At 36.0% G+C, this 13,222-nt stretch overlaps 1 protein-coding gene across 1 annotated transcript in view; it reads left to right on the forward strand.

Moving 5' to 3' along the window:
• Positions 1–6,895, forward strand: part of DhpD (guanine deaminase) — a 157,730-nt gene extending 150,835 nt beyond the window's left edge. Inside the window, exon 10 of the mRNA XM_067158199.2 lies at positions 6,276–6,895. Within this exon, the coding sequence (XP_067014300.2) occupies positions 6,276–6,484 (209 nt within the window). The 3' untranslated portion in view covers positions 6,485–6,895. The remainder of the gene's footprint in view (positions 1–6,275) is intronic.
• The last annotated feature ends 6,327 nt before the right edge of the window (positions 6,896–13,222 follow it).

The raw sequence follows: 13,222 nt of genomic DNA on the forward strand, positions 1-13,222 counted from the left end.
GGGAAATGGAACAAAAACATGCTGGCAGATTACTGCTGGATACTAAAGAGAGAAGGTCCAACTACTCCTCACACATGAAAAGCAAGGCGAAGACGTTTCTTATACTAAGGTAGGACATTATAAAATTGAAACCGTAGACTTACCATTCTCAGTATGTTATGAGGCTTAATGGGTGGTAAATTTTGGTCCATTTGGCTGTGTTTTTCTACAGATCTGTTAAAACAATGTTCAGATGGGTGAAAATAATAAGAGAGAAGCATTCTTTACATGTGATAATAGTAATCTTGCATGTGCACGTGCTGCATATTTATCAAATTTTCATTTCGAATTTGTACAAAAACCTGATGTGTTCGGGGAAAACTGACTTCACTTCCAGAATCAGCATGCCCGAGATATAAAAGATCACTATGTAAACTTCATGCAATGATCGGAAAGTTTGAATTCGCAGGTCAGTGTTATGGATGTGTAAAATGTTTAGTTCTATGTAGATATCTGTGAAGTTGTGTGAGTTATATGTGTTCACCCAATGTTTAATATCTGTTGTATCTACCGGTAATTGCATTTTTGTGTTCTTTGTGCCTGGTGTGCATATTACATTTTGTCCGGCCAGTGTGCATGGCATTACAATTTCATTCTTGGCATTCGAGTTCATAAATTCCTGATAAAAAAATGTAAAGCAAAGCAAAGTCACCTCCGAACAGGCCATGAAGGCCCTTGGAGGAGTGGAAGGTAAAGGCTTCCACCATTGTTAACCTCGGCACGTGATGGGGTAGAGTGGTTAGCTCTACGCCTGGCCACCTTTGCCACCAGGAATTAACCTGGTACTCATTTTTGGTGTAGGCTGAGTGAACCTCAGGGCCATATGCACCTCCGGAAGTGGAAATCTCTTTTCTTAAATTTTACGACTTCCTGGCGGGGATTCGAACCCACGTCCTTCCAGGAGAACCGAGCATGCCTTTACCGCCTCGGCCAGGCAGCCCCTTATAAAACATGGTCTTTTTTATTCAGATTACATTTACCAGTTAGCTTCTGTAATGTGTTGTTTGTTCTGAGTACTATTTTAAAACCTTTGCTTCTTGAACATGCTAGCTATTTTCTACATATTTTTATTCACAAAATTAAGAACCATACATTAATAGTTTTCGGGTAACGTTTATGTTTCTCCATTGTTTCTTCAATAGCCGGTCTACTGTGTTGGGAAGATAGTTGTTTTCTACCGCTATTTGTTGTATTATTTGTATTTCATTATTAAAATCGGTTTTGCTCATTGGTATAGTAATTGCTCTGTGTATCAATGCACTCAGTCCTGCTAACTTGTGTGAGGTTGGGTGATTAGAATCATCATCTGTTGTGTGTGATGTTTGAGTTGGTATTCTGTATATCTTGCAAGATAGTTTATCTTTACTTCTAATGATCACGATGGCCAGAAAGTTGATCCATTTGTGTCTAGTTCCGTTGTGAACGTGATTGCATTGTGTAAAGAGTTTAGTGTGTCTAGTAAATGCTCTGCATTTGTGATGTCATTATCAAACACGCATATTATGTCACCCATGTTCTTCTCGAATGCCTTAGTTCTTTGGTGCAATTGGTCGGTTAAGAGTTTGTTCTCCATGCTATTTAAGAATATGTTCGCTATTATTCCTGATAATGGTGAACCCTAGCTAAACCTTCCGTTTTGAATATGTTAGCTATTTTCTACATACTTTTATTCACAAAATTAAGAACCATACATTAATAGTTTTCAGGTAAGGATTATGTTTTACCATTTTTTTTTTAATAGCCGGTCTTCTATTTTCTACATGAAAATGTTTTAACATGAACATGTCTTGGTTTAAGGTCGTTTTTAAAAGATTGAATATTTCTTCTATTGTGTTGAATTGCTTTCTTTTAGATGTTTTCCTATCATTTTAACCGATTCCTCTATTGGTATGTTAGTGTATATGTTAGTTATGTCAAAGATAACATTCTCGTGCTTTCTGTTATTTTCAGTTTATTTAATTCTTTCGTTAGTTCTAATGTGTTTTTAATCAACCTATAATTTTTATTTTTTATCTTTCCTTTTAACATTTTGTTGAGAAATTTGTATACATTGTAACTTGGTGCGTTTTTGAAATTTACTATTGGTCTGATGGGACATGTGTCTTTGTGTATTTTGGGGAGTGTTCTTAGTGTTGGGATTTTGGGGTTCATTGATGATAAATATTTCTTTTTCTTCTTTAGTGATGATTAAATCTGCTTTTTGAATGCTTGTTTTATGTTGCTTTGAAATTTATTCATTGGGCCGCATTTGATCTCCTGTATTCTGTTGCTGCTGATGAATTTGTTAGTTTTTTGTACATATTCGTCTTTTCTCATTATGACAGTTGTGTCATAAGTGGCTTTAATGCAGAAATAATAGTGAGTCACAAAAACCTACATTCTTTAATTAGCTAGTCCATACCGTTGTTGGTCCAATAGAACACAACCGATGGTTGTGACATGGCATATCATGAGAATTATACAGTTGAAAGCCACCTTAGTCAATACAGTGTAGGTCTTAAAGAAATTTTAAGAGCTAATACAATAAAAGGTACATGTTTCGACTCAAAAAGAATGTTGTTCTGCTCAGAAATTTCATTCAAATTGAAAGGGGTTATTCATTTTCATAAATGTTAAGTAAATGACCTTTATTTGCTCTATGTAGAATGTTAAGTAAATGACCTTTATTTGCTCTATGTAGAATCAATAAATCATTGTCAATGGATGTAAATTGGTAGATTAAAATCTGATATGTGTTTACTTAAGGCCAAAAATCTATTGTTTTTCTTGGCATTAACATGTTTCTGATTATGGATTTGGAAGTTTCTACCCATTTGGTCAGTATAGCTGGAATTACAGTTGACACTTGAGCTTGTAAATATGGTACCGGTACCTGAATTGAAATACATGTTGCTATTGTTAACAGTGTGTATATTATGGAAAATGTTTAAAGTAGTATTAAGAGTTCCAAAAACTATATTAAAATTTTGTTTTTTGAATAGGTTGGTAATCTGAAGAATGTTGTTATTACAAGTGAATGTGCGTTTTTGCTTTTGGGTTCTCTAAGAAGGGTAGTGGAGGGTTTATTTTTCAGTTTCAATTCACAAATCTTCCAATAAGATTCCTCTCCAACGATTCCCCTATCTCCCCTCCTTCCCCCTTCTGTAGCTAACAGATGACCTACTTAGCAGTTTGTTAGTTCCTGTTGCAATGCACAGTACAGTTGTTTACATCTTTACTTTCAGTTTCAGCATGCCACATGGAGTAAATCACATTTGTTTCCTTTTACAATTTGCTCTTTCCCCATTTCATGATTTATATTCTACGTAATTCTCTAATTCTTTTTTTTTTCTCTTTAATTGTAGATTTTTAATTTATTTTACGAATCAGTCTTTTATTCCATGTTGACATCGTATTTTAACCATTATCTCTGTGTTTGTCCATCAAATAACTTCTTCAAGCGTTTCTATGCTATGAGCAACTCTCTGACTTACACTCGTCAAGACAACATATAAGTGAAAAACTTTATGAATGAGTGCTTTTTCACTTTTTCTTCTATGTTGCTTTGTTAATGTTTTAAAATGGAACTGTTCAAAACCAGTATGACAGGAACTTCAAATTGACTTTTTATAAAAGCTCCTTTCAATGTTGATGTCATATGAATCGGTTTTATCATTGTAATTTGTCTCTAAAGCTGAATAAAACCAAAGTACCTTTTATTGTATTAACTCTGAAAGATTTTTTTTAAGACCTGCATTGTATTGACCAAGGTGGAACCTTTCAATTGTATCATTCTTGTGATATACAGTAATGCAGAACAATTTAAACATGAGTTTTTAAAGTGCAGTGGCAAATCATGAGTTAAGAACACTTTAAATCATTTGGATATATTCCAAGTCCCTTTATTATTTAGAAATACAAACTTCATTATGGAGGATGACAGCATCAATATTTTTTGATAGTTGCTCATGACCTTCTATAAATCAGTTCTCCTCTTCTGTCTTTATAAACCTCGTAGGGATGTGTTACCAGTGGCAATTGTTTGACATGTTATTATTCATATCTTGTTACTAGAGATGTGTAGTCTAGAGCTTGTACTGGATCATTCCTTGGCTGAGCAAGTTGTACTGGCTCAGCTGGTGACACAGGGACCAAAATACAGAGCCCATGTAAACTACAATACAAATCTCAGAGCCCACAAACCAACTCATTAAATGCCAACACCTGCCCATCTATGATCCAGTCTCTCGGTCTTACGGAACACAATTGAGGAGGAGTGTTTTTCAGTGACTTACCACCGAACTCTTGGCTTTTCACCTTACAATTATAAATTATTATCTTCTACACCATATTGCTTGTTATCTATTTTGTTTTTTCCTTTACTTCATGTACAGTCTCCTTCTCCAATAGATGAGAAGGTACGCAAAAAACTTAATGGCTGTATACTAATTCCCAGTGTCAGTTGTTGTATCAGACGTAGTGACTGTTTGATCGTGAAATTACATAGCAGAACTTGCTAGCCCATCAGCCAGGCAGAAGCAAGCTCTTGATGCTAGCTGCTGCTGCTGCTACTCCCATCACTCTAAAAAAAAAAAAAAAAAACTACCATGAGAGTGCTCCAGTGAACACTGGAACTCAACAGACTGGCTCATACACATTTCTCCTTGTCGCTATGATTTACTTCTTGGATGAAAAATCTCTGCAGTTAACTGCGGGTGTGTTTGATTTGTTTTTTCCTATTTTTAACACTTGCAGCACTATGCCCGTACAGGATACGGGCGAACTGCTCTCCTGGTTGTGGACAACGTGTGTTTATAGACAGCTGCACATATCCCATATGGTTTCCGTCCCATGCTTGGGGGTAGTAATTTATCTAGTGTCCACTAGAATGCAGCAGTTATTGGTAAATTCAAACTGAAGCGATAAAAAGGATAGTTTCTCCACTTTACTAAAGCACTCGATGTGCCAGGTGCTGAACGTGCCAAATCTGTCCCTCTGTCAGCTGTGTTACTGCACAAACATGTCCTCCTGCCAGCTCAATGATAGTGATGTCTTGGATATTTTATCGCGAGAAGCGGGTTCAGAAATACTGTGGATGACAGTGATGAAGACTCTGCTTATGAACCAAATCACATATCAAGTGAGATTTTTATTTGTTATGTCACTTTCGAATGCAAGTTTTTAGTGCATTATTTTACTTCGAATACAGACTATAGAAATACTTCACCTCTCCAGGAATTCGGACTTATTTTTTCATTTAGGTGAAGAAACGCAGGCTGATTCACCTTTATCACGAAAAGAAATTAGATGGTGGTGCAAGGAGTACAAAGTTGGACTGTGCATTGCCCAATGTTTTCAGGGCTACTATACCAAAACAAACTATTCCTAAATAGGTAAATTTTGTATTTCTAATGTAATTGTGTTTATTTGTGGATTAAGTAGCCACAGTAAATGATTCATTTTTATTGTTTGAGCAGACGTATTGGTATAACTTGAATGTAAAAGTGTTTTCCATACATTTTTTATGTCTTGTATAAGACTAGTATAATTCAATTACATTAGATATGTACTTTCTGATTAACATCTTCACTTTGGATGGCTGACACCTTCATACGATACAAAATTCAGGTATGTACTATGTTTCACTGTTGTGTAATAATGTATTAAAATTCAGGGAAAAGATCCAGTTCACAGCTAGGGCTCATGTGAAAATAATTGTGCTAGTTTCAAGACTCTTGTTTCCTGCTAAAGTACATGTCTCATTTCATAAACATTGTAATCGCACTGAATGCAAATGAACAAGACATTAATTATATGGTAGAAGTTAATATATACGAAAACAAAGTTGTCAAGTTGGTGTCCCTGTCTCCGTGACTAATAATTTTACAGAAAATCTCTCTCTACTGTATTTTGGGGCCCTCTGCTGTATTTAACTCTTCAGAAACAGAATTCTGCTATTTTTAGCAGTGTGGAAGATATTTAAGATGAACATCTTAGGTAAATTATTCTGTATTAAAAAAACATAATTGTAATGAAATATATTTTTGAAAAGTTTTCTTTTTTATCAGAGCAAAATATTTTTAAATCCATATATAATGGAATGTAAGCTGAAAGCATCTTCTAGCCCCTGCACATTTTTTATTAAATTTGCTGATTTTTCTTTTGATATCTGGTATTAACAGATATAACTTAGTCTTATCATATACACTTTAATTTTATATATCTTCTAAGTACAGCTAACCACTTGCCTGTTTCAGCCTTGGCTCTTGATGAGAAAATTGGGAACTTCATGATAGGAAAAGATTTTGATGCTTTGGTGGTTAACATGAATCCAAGTAATACACCCAACGCACCAGGTGGCTTACCACTGAACTACAAGATAGAAGAATATGTTCAGAAATTCATCTACACTGGTGATGACCGTAATATTACTAGAGTATTTGTAGCAGGAAAACAAATTAAATAGGAATTCTTGTCGTTAAATTAGACATTCTCTCCAAGTTAATGGAAAGTGAATTTTCCATGACAGTCTAATATCACTCATCCAGCGCCTTGCAGCGTGGTACGTGGAGTGGTGACTGTAGGATCCAACTGAGACTAGCGTTACTTCCTTTTAGTTGAGTTATATTTTTTTCCTTGATCTTTCCTATCTAACCTCCTTTCATCAGTTTTTGTTCTGTTGTGACTCTGATGGGTTTATAAGTCTATAGAGTCTTTCATTGTTATATCTCGGAAAGGTTCCTTAACATATTCTCATACTATGTACTTCTGAGGGACTGATAATCTCTCTGTTTCTTCTTTTGCCCTTTAAAACAATGATTTATACCAACTCCACAATTATTATTATGGACACAACAGGACCATTCCCTTTTTTTTTTTTTTTTTTTTTAGTATCATTTCACATAAACTCTTCTTAGTTACAAATTATGTATAGAATGTTATCTAAATTCATTATTGGGATGAAACCTTTTGTAAACATGACGTGGATGCAAAACTTTTACTTCCTAATCCGGTTTAATAGTGCATTTATTGATACATGGTTATCAAAGTATTTTTATGCTTATGGCTGGTTTTAACGTATTTGTAGCTGCTTTAGAGCTATTTTTTTTTCCCCCGTGGTTTCCCATTTTCACACCAGACAAATGCTGGGGCTGTACCTTAATTAAGGCCACAGCCGCTTCCTTTCCACTCCTAGCCCTTCCCTGTCCCATCGTCGCCATAAGACCTATCTGTGTCGGTGCGACGTAAAGCAAATAGCAAAAAAAAAAAAGCTAATTTTGAGTTTGATTTGAAAAAGATTATTGCTTTTTTAACTGTAAGTCAATAGGTTTAATAATAAAAATTTTGGCCATAGGGTTCCCAAAGTTTTTTTTTTTTCTTCTTCATCTTCTTACCCATGCATTATTTAAGATTTGTTGTTCATATGTATTGGTTCCTTACGTCATAATATAAAGGATTCTCAAGATATTTGGTTTATGAGGAATATCTGCACTCAAATGTCTTAAACGGCTGTGTGTTTTAGTATTTCTAATCTTGCATTATGTGGGATGCCTTTTTAGCTGGATTTTATTCTAAGGATTTGATTTTGGAAATTGTAGGGACAATGCTTCTAACATTCAATACGTCTTTCTCACATACCCCATGTGGATATACTGTATGTTAATCCTTAGTTATTATCTGTCCAATGATTTTAGTGTATTTATAGGCATGTAGTCACTTCTTCTTCTTTTTCTACTGCTTTTCCCACACTTGTGGGGTCGCAAGTGCAAACAGCGGCTGGATGATAGGCATGTACTAATTGAATATTGTATTTAACTATAATCAAGATTTGGAATTAATTGCAAGAAATGTTAAGTTTAAATTAGCAAGACAGCTTATGCTGTATGGGTGCCTGGCATGTCTGAGCATGAATGTTTAAAGTGTTTTGGGTTAGTAATCAAGAAACTGTGAATGGAAGCATCTGAACCTTAGTTTGCTTGTTTGATCATTACTGAGGTACCGATAGCCTATTTTTGAGGCAGTCAAAAATCTTGGCACTCCTTGTCATTGTTGGCATGTTGAAGATCTCTGGTGGCACACTCTGTGTCACCTAACAAAATTAAATTAACTCAGCTATAGTATCCATGCAGTTTCTGGCTCCTTGGCTGAATGGTCGTCAGTGGCCTTCAGTTCAGAGGGTCTGCGTTTGATTCCCACCCAAGAAGGATGCAACCTGTTGTAGCTATTATAGCTATGCCTACTGAAGGAGGTAGTAGTAGTACAGGGCGAGTCCCACAAGGGTTGCCGTCCTTCCAGCATGTTGCGTGTCAGTAAACAAGAGCATGGCCATCATCACATGGTTCCCTTAAACCCGTAGAAAATCCATCAACTTTGATGAATGGATAATCTGATTGATAAAGAGATAGAAAGACAATAAAATTTACCCCATTACAATAAGTGTTGAAAATGCTCTCCCTCAGCCTGTAGACAAGCATTGTTGCGTGTGATGATATTCCGGTTCACTCTCTGCAATTCATCCACATGAATCTTCAAAATTGAATTGCAAATTCCATGTAAAAATCTACAGCGCACAAAAATACGCTGTTTAACACTTAATTCGGAAGCCATGAAAAAAAAAAAAAAAAAAAAAAAAGGTGCCCCCAGCCATTCGTTTGGATTCTCAGTAGCTACACGAGACAACCATGCCTCCTAAGACTAGCGGAAAGGCCGCCAAGAAAGCCGGCAAGGCCCAGAAGAACATCTCCAAGGGAGAACCGATCTACTGCTATATACGAATTAATCACGCTGTACAGAAGCTTATTGCATCATTCACTCATCATGATATAGCACAAGGAATAACCAGCAACTCAACTGAATAGTAGTAGAGAAACACAGGATGAAGTGAAATACTTAATTTTGAGACAATTATTTCACTTAAGAATTGCTTCTTTTGTTGTTTTAGCCTCTAGTGTGCACAAGGATTAGAGCTGTAATTGGTGGTAGAAAAAATTTTCATCGACTGTCCTCCTCTTGCAACGTGTGTATTCGCTAGTCTACAATGTTTCATTTTGTCCCCTGTGTATGAGACCAATTGAAATATCTGGAGGGGTAAAGCGAAGTAGAAGAAAAATTCAGAAGTTTTAGGCCAATTAATTAAATACAAAAGTAATTTCAAATATGGCATTTAAGTTTATATAATATATTACGACAACTCAAACACTCCTTCCTGGGTTTCCTTCCAATTAACAGGGGGGATGGCACTTCATGAGGATTCAGCCCAGTTTTATGGCCTTTCCCGACACTATACTTGTGCGGAGGGATTGATTCACTATTGCATGTTTCTGTGATGGTTAGTAGAGTGATGTGTTGTGTATTGTATGTAAATACGGATGTGTGTGGGAATGAAAGTATAAATCTGGGTTTTTAAAAATCCAGGGTTTTTTACTTGTTGCTGCTTTATTATTTTCTAAGTACTTAAAACAGACATTGTAATGTCCTCAGTGCAAAGATACTGCGCTAGAAGTTTTCTTATGTAGTGACAATTGGTGGCTTTTCTTCCTTTATCGTTCTTTTAACCTTCTTATGCTGTTTTGCTGCAGATTTTATTGGTAATCACTCTTCTTTCAGAGCCATAATCATACTTAGCTCATCTCTGCTATGCTATATCAATTGCATTAACACAAAGAACTGTGTTGGAACATACATACCGTATTTACTCGCGTATTAGACCCCTTTCCCCCACCCCCACTTTTACAGCCAAAAAAAGTAAAGGGGGGTCCAGTATGCAATAACCTCAAATTTTGTGCAGTGAACACATGACTTCTAGGCTATAAAGAGCTATAAATTGTGTACTGTTCTTTAACAAACCTATAAATGTATTTGAGTTATACTGGCTATTTTCATTGGAAGGCAGTATTTCTAAATGTAAAAAGTCAATAAATGGTGAACACGACTTTTAGGCCTACATATAAAGTAAATATAATCCATTTTAGTTACTCATATCACGTCATTCATTTCATCTCATTAATTCCTCTGATGAGATTGACGTCAGGAAGGGCATATGGTCCTAAAAACTTGCTACGAAGATTCGTCTCACTTCATACTCGACCCCGTAGAGAAAAGGGATAAGGGTATCATATTATGCAATATTGATACATAACTCAATGGCCAGTCATTTTTCTCTGTCAGTTGAGCAGTAGGCCTACCACACAGTAAACCTGATCACTGCTTTCATTTTAATTGCCTTGCGCTGCTAACTTCCCTGCTGCCAGCATGTCGTCATTCCAAGTGACGTCTTCTTCACTGCCATCTCTTAAGCCATGCACTACAATCAAGACCGAGAGCATTCGAGGTCCCATCTGTTTGAAACTTTTAAAAATAGTTTTGTTTCTGATTACAGAGTCCAAACTGTGTATAGCTATTCCCAAATGGTTTCTGGAGATGGTCTGTGATATTCCCAGCTTATGTATGTATAGCAGAAGCCACTCCTGAATAAAGCTGTGTTGTTGAAAGCGTGCCAAACCACCAACTGATAACTAGCGTATGGTACGAGTTGTATTTCCGAATGTAATACATAGTGACTGGAAGTATTCTTTTGATAACTGCGGCTGTTGAAAGCCAGACCCTTATTTTTAAGTATATTTCATGCTTGTTCTCTATATTTATCACATCAGGATTGCCCAAACAGTTGTAAATGAGATAAGAGTGTCTGCATTGTTTAGGTTAGGCATGCTATTGCCCGGATAGTGCCAAAAGGTCCACTATGGAAAGAATAAAAATAAATAACAGGAAAGTTTGCCACATTTATGGATATCTGCAGGTGTGGCAGTAATGTGTTTATTATCATAATGTTTAATTTGGTACGTTCATTATCTCCCACTTTTTATTTAACGCATACCCTAGTATGTTTTATTTGGCATCTCCGAAAATCGTTGAAAGTAAGTGGGGACATAAAAAAATCAATATTATTATTATTTGTTAGGTACACTGGTGAGTAAAACAATTGTGATTGGATTTTTTATCACATTTTAAATCTACTTCTCTCCCAAAAACCCTATATTGGCCCGAGTTACAAGATATTAAATGATCACTTTGTTAATTAATGATCTCGCCTGTGCCTATATTAATAGGCCTAGCAACAACCATGAATATTTCTTAACTAAAGTAAACTCATTTCCTCATCCCGAGGTGGTACAGCTCTTTTTTTAGACAGGCCCCCCGTGGAAGGGAGTTGCCTGTACCACTTTTTACTGCAAACCAACCATTCCGCCATTCATAAATCTCTGGCAATATGGTACCGAGAATCAAACTCAGGCTCCCGAGAATGGCAGCTAATTGTGCTAACCATTATGATTATGCTGGCAGACATTCTTAACTACAAAACATACATATATACATGACTGATGCGTGCTTGCAATGCGTGGGCTGGGCACGAAACTATTCACCTATTGTGCGACATCATCAGAGCTGCAGTAGGCCTACGCTACGGAGGCGGACATTTCTTAACCATGAAACACAGGTGTACCACATGACTTCGACGCATGTTTTCATTGCGTGGGTCGTACGGACGAAGCTATTCACAAATTTGTGTGATGTCTTCAGAGCTGCATAAGGCTTGTATCGACTTCAAAGCGGAATCGTTCTCTGACGAATTACGTTGGGGGGGGGGGTCTTGTATGCAAGATTTATTTTTTTCATTTTCTTCGTCTCGAAAAGCCAAGGGGTCTAATACACGAATACGGTAATAAAATTTTGCTAAATGATGGGTGGAAGGTGAAATAGTATTTCATTTTTCCTGTGATAGTTCATTTCATTTGGACTTGCAAATGATTTTTTTTGGGGGGGGGGGGTAATATCTGAAACCATCTCTTTTCAGTTTTGACTTAGTTAATTTATAACTGTTACGTTTTTCAGTCTGTCAAAACTCATTTTGAGTAATAAATCTATAAACTACTTGAAGAAGAAACCGTATGATGACAGTATTATACTTTTTATCTATATATATAAAATAAGAGTTTTGTCTGTACATTGCTCAGAATTTGAAAATAATGGTATTTCTGTATCAGTCATGTCCATAGTAACAAGAAAATGCACTTTTTACTTTTCCGTAATTTCTGTCTGTCTGTCTGTATGTATGTATGTATGTACACGCATCACGAGAAAACGGTTGAAGAGAATTTAATGAAAATCGGCATGTGAAGTCGGGGGATGAGCCTCTACAATCTAGGCTATAAATCATTTTACTCACGCTGAGTAAAATGATAGTTTAGGTGAAGGCCTAAAATTGAATTCTCAACTATTTATGTTATTAGTGGTCTAATGAAAATTGGTGTGTGAAGTCGGGGGATGAGCCGCTACAATCTAGGCTATAAATCATTTTACTCACGCTGAGTGAAATGGTAGTTTAGGGGAAGGTCTAAAATTGAATTCTCAACTATTTATGTTATTAGTGGTCGTATTTTAAAGAAAATTGGTATGTGAAGTTGGGGGAATAAATTGCTACAATCTAGGCTATCAATCATTGTATTCACGCTGAGAAAAATGGTAGTTTAGGGGAAGGCCTAAAATGGCCTACTAATATTGTTATTAGTAGTCCTATCTTGATGAAAATCGGTATGCAAAGTCAAGAAATAAGTCGCTGTAGTCTAGGATGTAAATTATTTTATTCGTGCTGAGTAAAATGGTAGTTTAGGGAAGGCCTAAAATGTAATTCTCAAATATTTCTTATTAGAGGTGTAACCGATGAATGCTACATAACTAAGGTTATATAGTATTAAATTTCCTATTATTCATGTCTTATACATTGTTACCGTACTGGCTATGATCACAAAGATATTCATGAATTTGGATTTTTGTTACTAAGTCCATATCAGCGCTGAGTAACGAGAACATGGGTAAACAGTATTTAATGAAAATCTGTATGTAAAGTCGGAGAATAAGAAACTACAGTTTACGGTATAAAATATACTACAAATCACAGAGTCGAAAGAAAACTAAATGTGTAGGCCTACAATATAGAAAGCTCATAACATTGATCAAAAATAACATTACATTGACCATTGTTTGTCGTGATGTGCTTTGTGTCTTCTGTTGCCCCTCATCTCCGGTAGATAGGATTACTGCTGCGTACAGAGTATTTGTTATTTGATTTACGTCGCACCGACATAGATAGGTTTTATGGCGACGATGGGATAGGAAAGGGCTAGGAGTGTCTTAGGCCTTAATT

Source organism: Anabrus simplex, chromosome 1 (assembly GCF_040414725.1).
Source record: "Anabrus simplex isolate iqAnaSimp1 chromosome 1, ASM4041472v1, whole genome shotgun sequence".
NCBI lineage: Eukaryota > Metazoa > Arthropoda > Insecta > Orthoptera > Tettigoniidae > Anabrus > Anabrus simplex.